The sequence below is a fragment of the Podarcis cretensis genome (genome assembly GCF_951804945.1).
Source record: "Podarcis cretensis genome assembly, chromosome: 14".
In the NCBI taxonomy this organism is placed as follows: Eukaryota; Metazoa; Chordata; class Lepidosauria; order Squamata; family Lacertidae; genus Podarcis; species Podarcis cretensis.
Window position 1 is genome coordinate 34,919,490 of NC_137183.1, and position 12,745 is coordinate 34,932,234.

At 41.3% G+C, this 12,745-nt stretch overlaps 1 protein-coding gene across 31 annotated transcripts in view; it reads right to left on the reverse strand.

The window, feature by feature from the left end:
• Window positions 1-12,745, reverse strand: part of RBFOX1 (RNA binding fox-1 homolog 1) — a 1,485,186-nt gene that overhangs the window by 483,101 nt on the left and 989,340 nt on the right. For 27 of the 31 annotated variants that reach the window (XM_079952553.1, XM_079952527.1, XM_079952530.1 and 24 more), the window contains one exon: window positions 5,660-5,701. The exons of the other annotated variants lie outside the window; for them this stretch is intronic. In XM_079952553.1, coding sequence (XP_079808679.1) covers window positions 5,660-5,701 — 42 coding nt within the window. The remainder of the gene's footprint in view (window positions 1-5,659; window positions 5,702-12,745) is intronic. 31 annotated transcript variants of the gene reach the window in all.

Here is a 12,745-nt window from a genome sequence, read left to right on the forward strand (position 1 = left end):
ATCCAAGAATTCAAAAAAAAAAATTCTTCCAGCTCTTTCAAAAAATTTAATTTCTTCCCACTCATTTATGAAACCCACTCAGTGCCGGATTTACCTATAAGCTAAACAAGCTATAGCTTAGGGCCCCACTCTCGGGGGGGGGGGGATTAAAGAAAAAAAACACCTGGATGTACATTTCCAAATATAAGATAAAAAAACCAATAAAATAAAACCTACATACAGCAACAGTGTTTTGTGTTGTATAGGCTCCTATGATGTAAGTAATGAGCCCCACCTGCTCCTTAAAATATTATGGTCCATAAATTACCATATAGCATATATTCAACACACAAAAACCAGCGACAATTTGTTGTTGACAAAGGACAGCTGGACAAATAAAGGGCCCCATTACCTTCAGTAGCTTAAGGCCCTCATCAAACCAAAATCCGGCCCCTGAACCCACTGGTGGACCTTGGGCCACACACTACTTCTCAGCCTAACTTACCTCACAGGTTGTTTTAATGATGAAATGTGAAGGGAGTGAACCAGGTACATGACCTTGAGTTCCTTGGAAAAGGGGGTGGGATATAAATGTAATTAAATAATTATAATATTTTTTTTAAACAAAAAACAAAAAACAAAAGAAACCCACACACAGGAAGAGAGAAGTACTAGCCCAAAGGGAGATAATTTTTCCACATGGCTCTCAACTAGGTGGCTCTTTTAAGCCGCCATCACACACTCAAAATGAGTCTTGAAGAAAAGAAGATTGCATTTTCTATAAAACTACTCAAGGATCTATGTGCCGCCCCGCCCCCCCCGCCCCCCTGGCTGTGGCAGGGACCTAATGGGCTATTGTGGAATTACTGTTCGTGCTATGGCACCCTCTTCAGGCAAAGAAAGGAATAGCAGTGTGTAACATCAGCCCTTGCGATTGTCTTACAGTATGAAGCCTTGCTGCTCAGTGCTCCAGCTTTCAGCTCAAGTTGTGGACCTCAGGAGCTCCAGGGGCTCAGGAACGTTTCCTCCAGAACTAGCTTCTGGAGCTAACAAATGAACCCAAATGTGATCAGACTTAATACAGCTGCTCTTACTTCCCAGCATTAGAAAATAAATAAATAAATGAATCCTTGGCTTTGTTTGCTATGCTAATGCTCACATTGCCAGTTCCGCTGCCATTTATTCACTGATGCAGTTAAGAGAATGGATTGGCAAGCAAAACACTTTTTAAAAGATTATTTTAGAAACAGTTATTTTATGTGGGGTGAGGGGGGTGGGGGGGAGAGAATTAGCATAACAGAGTCAAGATACTGCTGAGTAAAGCTTCCCTGCTTTAAATATAGCTGCAGACCTATCTTGACGTAAAGAGAGGGTCGAGAGACTGAGATCTATGTGCTTTAATCATCTGTTTCAGAGAGCCGATGAGAATGTGCTAATCATGCAGTTTTAAGCCAGGGAACATGGCTGCACTTCCATCATGGTTCTCTGCAGTTCCCCAAATGTACTTTGACTCCTGCCTTTAATACAGGGTTTAGGACAGTCTGCCAAAATGTAAACAGACACAGATGTCTCCCCAGAGCACCTATTACTATTATTATTACAGTGGTACCTCGGGTTACATACGCTTCAGGTTACAGACGCTTCAGGTTACAGACTCTGCTAACCCAGAAATATTACCTCTGGTTAAGAACTTTGCTTCAGGATGAGAACAGAAATTGTGCTCTGGCAGCACACTGGCAGCGGGAGGCCCCATTAGCTAAAGTGGTGCTTCAGGTTAAGAACAGTTTCAGGTTAAGAACGGACCTCCAGAATGAATTAAGTACTTAACCGAGGTACCACTGTATTATTATATCACATATTATTATTACTGTCATCCATCTCTGGGACATCAATGTTCCTTCTGTTTTCCAAAAGTGGAACTGGAAAAAGCCTGCCATTTGGGTGGGGTACAGAGAATGTAACTAATTTCGCACCCCTGTTTTGCCACATCTTAATCTTACACTTGTGACAATCTTACAGCTTTTGGTCTGCAGCTGGAGAGCAGCAGATGAATACTTATCTGGAGATGTCAAGATTTTCCTCCATTCCTCTTCATGTTGTGCAGTGTTTTGTATGTGCCCTTACAATATCGAAGCACAGAAATACAAACACCGTGATCTGCACTTTACATCAACTCTGATGGCCCAATTTTGATCACAGTACCCTGTGCTGTTAATGTGCCATTTATTATTTACTGGAAGGAGCCAGTGATGGAAACTCAAGGATGTAGAAAAATAAAGAGCTGTGGGAAACCTCCAATGTTTCTTGGGGTTCTGCAGATGCAATTGCTATGCTAGCAGATACTTGGAAAAGAGGGAGTTAAAACAACAAAGAGAAAGAAAAAAAAACACATATAGATACATCATCATCGTCATCATCAGTAGTAGTATTTATTAATTCCTACTACCACAAAAGCCACATGTTTACTATTATTAATTAGTATTATCGTTTGTAGTGCTACTACTACAAAAAAGAAAAAGACTTATAGAAATGTGCAATTTATTATTATCATTACTGCTTCCTACTACTGCTGCAGTAGCCATATGGATATGTTGTTGTTGTTGTTGTTACTACTATGACTATTGCTATTATTACCATTGCTACTACTGTTTCTATAAAAAGAAAGGAAAGTCATAAACAGATGCTGAGGAAGAAGAGGATTTGCATCAACTGTGGTCAATCCTCTGTGGTAGTTTGATGAATGCTCAGCATCCATAGATGAAAACAAATGATAAACTGACCCTAACACCAGCCAATTAAGAAATTACTGGGCTGAGATGCTAATTTGTTTTTTTTTGGGGGGGGGGGCTGGAATCATGGAACAAATGAAAATATTCAAGAATGGGAATTCTCGGTGGCCATCACACATTACAGTTAAACATGTACACCTAAAGGTGTGGAGTGTGGATAGGGATGGTTTCACACACTTCCAACTCACAAGGGCAGTGAATGACTACACACTCCACAAAATGCCTCAGCTAATCTCAGCTCTCCTAAGAACCCCGCTGGATCAAACCATGAATGTTGGAAGACACACAAAAGAAAGTACTTATTCATGCAGCACATAGTTAATCTCACTCTCACAAGGGGCAGTGATGGCCACCAACTTGGATGGCTTTAAAAAAGGACTAGTCAAATTTATGGAGAAGTCCATTGATGGCTACAAGCCATGATGGCTAAAGCTCTGCCTCCACGGCTGCAGGCAAGGCTTATGAATACCACTTCCTGGATATCACAGGGCGAGAGAGCATTCTTGTGCAGACTATAGAAGGGTATGTAAATATATGTAGGAATTATTTTTCCTGCCCAAAAGTCAACGTTACAGTTTTTGCTCTGCCCTCTTTTGCTTCTGCCACCACACCCTCCAGCATACAGGCCTCAGAAGGTTGCCCAAAAGGAAATGGTGCCCTCAGGCTGAATTCACTTGCCCTCCACATCATAGTTACAGGATCTCATGAGTACATAGGGCTGAGGCCATACCTCAGCCTGAAATCTTGGGAGCTGGTGCAAGTTGAGGCAGATGGAACTTGTCTAGATAGACCAACAATCCAAATCCATAGACCCAAGCGAAGTTATTTCATCAGTTTAAACAAGAACATTACAGCTGTGACAAAGCCAAGGCTTTTGGTTAAAAAGTCTCAGCCTTTCAGGGAGTCGAAACACAAACTGAAGACAGGCTTCTGGGGCTGTCATTGTGCTTTTTATAGCTTTATGAATTACAGCTTATTTCTACCTAAGGCTGTGATCCTAAGCTGCTTCACAGCCTTAAATAAGCGGGTATGATTCATGTTTCAAAGTCTGGGCTCCCCCCCCCCATCCTCAGCCACAATGTGAAATGTAATAGGAAGAACACACAACAACAACCACTGCCACCACACACACACACACACACACACACACACACACATGTTGTGTGTTTCCTCCAGCATTTTCTAGATGCTGCAGCATAGGGCATTGAATTCAGTGCCACAAGACCCCTCCATAAAACAAGGAAGCAAGCTGAGATTCAGAGGATGGGGGGAAATAAAACATGCCAGCGAGAAATGTTTTTTTAAAGCACATCTTGGGACTAGATGCAGAAGATATAAAATGGAAGTGGGGAGAGGGTGATTTGGAATAACATCACTTGCAGTTGGGATGAGTATAATAGGACGAAGGGAGCTCAGGGTATAGATGAAAGGGAAGGGCTTATTCAAAGGAGGAATCTCAACAAGGCTCTTTTTTAGCTGGTCTTCATCTGAAAATCTTTGCCTTTTATTACCCGACTCTCGGTCCAGCCTGGCAGAGCACAATATAGGTCGAATTACATTTGCGAAAGGAAGCCTTCACCAAGAATTGTTGCTAGCAAACATGAGTGAAATATTATACTCAGAATAGACCTCTGGAATTTATGAACCCAAGTTAGGCATATCTAGTAATTTTCATGGGTGTGAGTACAGATAGCATTGGATACAGCCATTACATTTATATGCCTTGCTCTTGGAATGGGAGAATGATGCTGACCAAGGAGGTAGAGTCAATGGTAAGATGACCCCAACAACACACACACACACACACACACACACACACACAGAGAGAGAGAGAGAGAGAGAGAGAGAGAGAGAGAGAGAGACTACAATATATTTCTAAGAGAGCAAGTAAGAAAAATAACAGCATACATTAAGAGAAGTTCAGAAATGGGAGGGGAGTTGGGGGGAACAGCTTCTGGTTCAGGAGGGTTCTTCCTTCCCCATGAGAGCAGCCCACATTATTATACTGTTATTTTATTAGTCACTTTTTATTATTATTACAAAATAACTCAAAGTGATTTATAACAATAAATAAACAACACATGCATTAAAACCAGCATAGAACAAAACAGAAAAAAAATCTAAAATTATCATGTTTAAAAGGTAGGAATAAATTATTCCAAACGCTGAAGAAGGCCACAGATAATTAAAAGTGAAAAGCCTGGTGGTAAATGTGTGTGATAAGTAAATAATAGAATGAATGAATGGATAAATAAATAAATATTTTCTTGTCTCCTGTCTCCCCAGGTAAAGGCTGGAAGTCACATTAACCAAATTCTGGATATTCACTGCAGCATGTATAAATAATAAATAGATATCAACAAGACCTCCCTCAGCAGAGGAGATGATGAGAAACTATAATTTAGTGGTAAAGTGGATACTCAGTGGGTTCCTTTGCAAAAAAAAAAACATTGGGAAGAGTTTATGTTTGCTTTAGCAGATGATAAAATAAGACTTTTGTGACCCTGCTGTCATCCAAACAGAAGTACAACCTGACTCTCACTAGAAGATTTTCAATTCTGTACAAAGCTCACCCTTCTCACAACATGAGAAATCAGTTCTTGTTCTCCTTTCTTAGGTTGTATTACAAAATCTGCCTACCCACAATACCCACCCTCGAAATAATATACTCCCTCTTAATCAAACTGAAAACAAAGTCTATGCTTTATAATACCGTACTTGATTACCTCTGACCAGTGCCAAGCATGGGACCTTGCATGTATTAAATACACCCTTGAGTTAAAAACACATACACACACAATACAGAACCATTTCTTCAACAGAGGTCCTTTCCAATAACAAGGAACAATTCACCAATTGCCCAAAAGGATTTTGCATATTGTTACACTTACCCTTAGTTGACCTCTTTCACAACTCATCTGCTGTCTTGAAAGCTACAAGGAATTAAGAGTAGGGGGGGGGGGGGGGGTAAAGTTAAAATGGTAGGTCTTCAAAGACTGAAATTTGCAAAGATTATTGACATGTTGCCTGTAAACAATATGAGAAAGATGAGCAGACAAGCCAAAAGAAAGCCATGGTGGCAGAATGAAATTTAGGAGAGAAATCTGGGTCCTGATCAATCCAGAATGGGAGCTCATGGAGATGAAAATTGAAGGGGGAGACGCAAATATTAGAGGCAGTAGATCTAACATGCCTACTGATATCATAACCACCAAGATCCAGACTTCAGAACTCCAGTCCCAGCCGCTGTAAAATCTATTCTGGAACAACGAATCAAAGATATTGATTGCCAATATTTTATATCCAATGCCCACAGAACATGCTTGCAAACATATACTGGTTTAATTTTAAAATTTACTGGATATGCTACATATCTGTATAATTTTACTATTCTCAAAAATCACCATACCTTTTCTAGGGCCAGATTTAACTGTCTACCTTCTGCAAGGGGGTTATCAAGGTATGCCATATGATAATTGTTTTATGTCCCTGTGGGAGGAGAAGTAGTCAAAAGTTTGAGTCGTGTCTTATTTGTAAGTAATATTCCTGCAGAGGAACCTAATAGACCACTTTGCTTCTGGCCCCACATCCCTTATGAAGAAAGACCCTACTAGGACAGTGGAATGGTACCTGGAATATTTATTGCCTGATGAGAGAAAACAAAGTAACAACAGACTTAGTGGCCAAGTTTCTCTTTTCTTTGCTCAAAGGTCTCGTAAGATGATTGCAATTAGAATGAGAATGTATTTAGCAACCCGTATTTCATGTTTTATCTTTTGTATTGTGAATTTGTGAGTGTTTCATCCTTAGTATTGCATTGTATTTTAAAGAAGTATATGTTTCAATGCTTAGGTTTTTATTATCTGTGTATGCTTTGTTTTAACGAGTCTGTGACTGTACAATAAATGATTGATTCCCAGTCACCACGTTTCTGATAGCTATGTTAGCAAAGTCACTTAAAGTCGGGCAGTGACCATTTTGCGCATCTTCAATTGGTGTGTGACAATTAATGCATGGGTAGTTTGGACCCGGAAGAGGGAAGAATGGGGGTGGGGGCAGAACAGGGTGGGCTGGGCTTATGCATGCTCTGTCAATGCATGTGGCGACTAGGAAAGCAAATTGGGGGTTGCCTGTAATACAAATGAAGTCCAGAGGAAAAAAAGGAAGTCTAGTGTCACTTTACTGAGGAAACTGAACAAAGACAGTGTATAATTCATCCCTACTCTAAGGCTCCTCACCCTCAATTTAATAGCTTGCTTTCGCATTTGCATAGTTGGGATTCGAAAGGCATCTTGCTCCAAGTATATAAAGTTTCAACTAAGCACTGACCTTTCTCAGATCAACTTCCTGCTGTTCCAGAGAACTCACTGTTCTCTGCTTTCAGTTGACTTCTACTATAGGCTGGTTTCACAAAGTTTTAGCCAAAACTGTTTGGGCTCCCAGACCAATTGAATTTTATTACGGTAAATGTTGCTTCATAGAACTTTGGAATAGTACAGTGGTGGCCCGCAAGACGAATGCCTCGCAAGACGAAAAACTCGCTAGACGAAAGGGTTTTCCGTTTTTCAAGGTGCTTCGCAAGACGAATTTCCCTATGGGCTTGCTTTGCAAGACGAAAACGTCTTGCGAGTTTGCTTCCTTTTTCGTAAAACCGTTAATACCCGGGGAATCTGCGCTCAGCAAGACGAAAAAATCGCTAAACGAAAAAACTCGCGGAACAAATTAATTTTGTCTTGCGAGGCACCACTGTATTTCCTTATTATTCAGCACTCTCCTTAGCTAGCTAGCTAGCTAGCCAGCAAACCAGTTTGCAGCGCAGAATGTATTCCTTGACATTTTATAAAGATTAGCACTGAACACACAAAACTATTGCAATTACCTACCTTGCTGATCATCATTAGCTTTAGAAGTGAAATCAATATGGTACCTTTTCCCATGATGATCACATGGCAAATGTAAGTCAGAGACAAAAATAGATTCTGTTGTATCCAGTGATAAGAACTATTTTTTAAAATAATAATTTCTGTTAAGTTTTCAATTTTACATTTCAAAATAAACATTTTACAAACTTTAAGATATACAGTGACTTCCCTTCTCCTTCCATGGTTTATTTTACATATCATACATTCCTGCATACTTTACTATAACCATTCAAATCATTTTTCCACTTTTCCACCCGTCAAAAAATATTTACCCTGTTGAATTTATCTTAGCGCTGCCAGCATTTTCAGCTGCATACAGTTATTTTCAATATATTCAATAAATGTTTTCCAATCTTCTTTAAACATATGTTCTTTTTGCTCTCTTATTTTATGTGTTAAATCTGCAAGTTCTGCATATTCTGTCAAATTAAGTTGCCAATCCTCTTTAGTTTGGACCTTGCTCACTTTCCATTTTGGGGCTAAAAAACCACAGGCCGCAGTTGTTGCATACATAACCTTTTTCTGACACCTAGGAATTTCTGTCTAACAAAAAGAACTCTGGTTTTTTGGGGGGAAAGTAGTTTTAAACCCCCCCCCCGATTCATTATATATCATTTCCCAATATACTTTTGTCGTTTTGCATGTCCACCCACATGTGAAAAAAGGTTCCCTCAGCTTCTTTACACTTCAGACACATATCTTATTCTGTTTAGCCAACCTACTCAGAGTTAGGTACCATCTATGAATCATTTTCAAATTTTCACTGAATAACATGCAGTGGATTTCAGGTCACTTTTCTGAAGTTTCTCCCAGAGGTTAAGATCTATATTGTGTCCTATATGTCGGGTCCTCCATCATGGAGGGCACGTGTTGCGGTGAGATCACCAGAAACTGCCTCCCTGTTGTAGGGCGGGACCGTTTGGATGGCCGCAACACCCCATTGGTTGCCCCTCTGTTGCTGGGGCAGAAATTTGGTCAGTTGGGTTGGCTATTGGCTGCTGAGGAGCTACTTAAGTTGCTGCACGTCGCTGGAGAGTTTCAGTTTCTTGTGATGTGCAGCAGATCACCCACCCTCCTCTCCCTATATTTAGGGTTGCTCTTATGCCTGTCTAGGGGTCGTCTGTTTTGGAGCAGGGGCCCAGTAGGAATTTTGCCATTTGGCTGATTGGCTGGTGCCACTTGGTTTTTGCCTACCGTGTAGCAAATTGTCACAACTTTGTAAGGTTGGCGGTTAGGCATTTGGTTCAATGTTTTGGGGAGGGGATGTGGTTGGCTGTGCCTGCCCCTCCATTGCTGCTGCTAGGGAATTCCGTAAAAGGAATCCAGGGGCTTGCCTTGCTTTAGTCCGAACCCAGTCAAGGGGCTAGCGCCATGCCAGAGCCCCTGGGAGCATCTGGGGTGAGCTGTGAGATTGAAGGAGTTCTTGCTCCCCTTTCCCTTACTGACATATGGTGGTGCCCAGGGTCAGTCCTGTTCCTGTTCAGGTTCAGGTAGTCTGTTCCTGTTCAGGTTCAGGTAGTCTGGAACCAGTGCCTAAGCAACCACTCACATGCTGTAATCAATAAAGTTGTGGCCAAAATTTAATGTCAAAAACCTTAAACTAAAATCTGTGTCTATTGTGTATTCATTTGGGGGTGATTTTGGGGGTCTTCACATACAACTATAGCCCGTGTCACTGAAACTTAAACTAGCTCGTCTTTTGTTTCCCATTCTAATAAAAATTTATACATTTTAGACAAATTTTGTAAGAGCTCTTTTTCAAATTGTGAGCTTTGGTCCAGAAATCCATTCTTTCTGCTTTGGTCCAGAAATCCATTCTTTCTATCTAATTTTAAAAATGTCATATAACTAATAATATTGCAACCAATCCATAACTTGGTTCCCTATGTTTTCCATTGATTTCAGCTTGGGTTCCTCTCCTGTAAAATCCTTCAGTTCCCAACCAGTTCAGAGGGTGAGGCACAGCCTGACAGCTTCCTCCTCTTCAATCTCAGGGTACCTCCTTGTAGAACTCAGCAACAACAAGCCTTTTTAGTTGAGATCTTTTCTCAGTCTGCATCTGCATTTATTTATTTATTTTTAATTTAAAGATGCTTTTATTGTTCTATCACTTGCTGTTTACTACCCTGGGCTCCTTTGAGAGGAAGAGCAGGAAAAGAAAGGGGGAAAAGAAGCCCAACAGTGGGGAGGCTTAGGGCTAGCCTAGAATGAATTGGCTCTACCTGTCATGGGCTTTGTCTCCACCTACTGGCTGGTCTCCCTGTCTTCTGCCCCACCAGCCCCAATGGGTTCCAGCGACCGCTGCTGAGTAGATATGCATAGACTTGCATAAGACAAACCTCTAACCTGCTCCTTTTAGACTGAGGAGCTGTGACTGGATCTGAAATCTTTGGCTCATGTCTTCTACAAAGCTATAGTTGCTTTAGGTTCCATTTGTAAGCTACCTTGGATGTTTTAACAAAAAAAATTCCTTCCAGTAGCACCTTAAAGACCAACTAAGTTAGTTCTTGGTATGAGCTTTTGTGTGCATGCACACTTCTTCAGATGTTTTGACTATGGCAGACCAACACGGCTACCTACCTGTAATTGGATGTTATAAATATTGTAAGGTACAGTAGAAATGTTTCAAACAAAACAAAACAATTATTTTAAGCCCTTCAAACTCACTTTGGACATGGCCCCCTGTAAACACATCAGTACTATCAATTAGTATTTATCATATTTATATTTTGCTTTCCTCACAAAAGTGACTTCCGAAAAATATACTATACTGATGTTAGTGTTAGTGATGCTAATATTAGTGTCACATCAGTGATACAAACAAAACCAATAAATATCTAAGAAGCACATCCAGACACATAAAATACGGGTATTACAAATCCCACCCCGTTAAAAGAGACCACAAATTTTTGAAACCCTTCAATGTAAGAGCCACAAGCCCAGGTAACAAGGAAAGCTTTGGCCTGGTGCCTAAATGTAAATAAAGATGGTACCAGGGAAACCTTCCTGGGGAGAACATTCCAGAAGCAGGGAGCCACCACTGAAAAGACCCATTATCGTGTCTTTCCATGGGCCTCAAATGACAATCGGGGGCCCATGTCAGTTCATGTGATATGGTGTCCTGAGCTGTACAAGTCTTTATAGGTCAAAATCAGCACTTGGAATTGAGCCCAGAAACATTGGTAGCCAGAACAATACTGTCAGAACTGATGCTATATGGTCAGACCATTCTGCCTAGTGAACAATCTGGCCACTAAATCCAGCACCAGCTGCAATTTCTTCAAAGGCAGCCCCATGTAGGTCACCTGAGTGTAGACAACAGAAGTTAGGCTATCCCTGTCCAGATGGTGCACCAGCTGTAGCTGATAGACAAAACTATGTCACCAAGACAGCGTGAGCCTCAAACAGCAACAATGGGTCATTCTAGAAGTGCACCCAAGCTGCTCTATCAGAGGGAATCTAACCCAATTCAGAAGAGGTCACATTCCATTCATCTGGTCTAGGGAACCACCCAATATCAGTGACTCAATCTTGTCTGGACTAAGCTTTCATTTATCGGCTCACATCCAGTCTGTTACAGAGGCACATCCACTGCCACATCTATCAAAGGGCCTTGTAACCATTTTTTCAGCCCCAGCACCACATGCCTCATTGGCAACCTTCCAAAGACCTGCATATCATTGGTGAGTAGAGTCAAAGGCAACAGTGGGTGCTGCAGCACAGATGACTCTTACCTCTCTACAGGACGCTACATTAAAAAAAGGTAAAGGACCCCTGACAGTTAAGTCCAGTCGCGAACGACTCTGGGTTTGTGGCGCTCATCTCGCTTTACAGCTGAGGGAGCCGGCGTTTGTCCGCAGACAGTTTTTCTGGGTCATGTGACCATCATGACTATGCTGCTTCTGGTGAAACCAGTGCAGCATACAGAAACACGGTTTACCTTCCCACTGGAGTGGTACCTATTTACCTACTTGCATTTTGACGTGCTTTTGAACTGCTAGCCTAGCAACAGGGGCAGGCTTTGGTCTTTCAAATTTCAGCGGTACCCTGTGCAAGGCCAAAATTTGGTGCCTGCTACCTTTCGCCTTCCATTTTGCTCTATTCACTATGACATAGTTGTGATGCCCTACAGCGCCCCCTAGGCTCAGCGTCCAGTGTGGCAGAGCTAGTCACACTGCCCTAAATCTGTCTCTGCTAGCAAAGGGCATTAACACAGCTCAAGGACATATTTCAGCTAGGCAAAATTATCTGGGGAAGGTGCAAGCAGGGCCTGGTGAAGATTGTGGCCTGGGATAAGTCTGATAAGCCAACTGAGAATCCCAAATGGATGTGTTTGGGCCCTGGGCTTGAGGTTCCCCAACCCTACTGTACAGATATATCTCATTGATTTTATTTTATTTTTTAATTAAAAAAACAACAACCTGAATTGCAACTATGCTTTAATAGTATCAAATAAAATCATTAACAAGGGCAATGGGTAGCAACTCTTTTTTTTTTTTTTAAGTCAGGGTATTTTAAACACCATCTCTAAGAGGAAAGTCAACCTTCAAACTTTCTAAACGTGCAGAGCTGTAGGTGTAGATCAGAAGCATTTACAAAAGAGGCAACAGAGGAATGAGACATGCATTCCAAGGGAGATGGTAGGATATAAAAAATGCCCCAGTTCAAATGAAGGGTGTGTGAGGTGATGGAGAGAAGGGAAAGTTATGGATTATCTGTCATCCCTTGCAGCTCCCACAGACCATCTCTCTACACAATAAACAAGAATATCTCACTTTAAAAACAGCAACAAAAAGATGATCTGGGCCCCAGAAACGTGTGTTTGTGGTTATTAAAAAAATACCTACTGAAGCTCACTAGGAAACAAATGCTCAAGGTTCTCGATAACAATTTTTACCCACTGATTTTGATACTGAGGGTTTGTTTATGGCTGGTGGTTTTGAAAAGTGTTCTGGGGACCATTCAGAGTTCCTCAAAGCTCTCTGATGGGAAGGTCAGTCACGGCAAACATTTTTTTTTCCTGAAGGTCGACTTACACCCCACAAAATTCCCTGC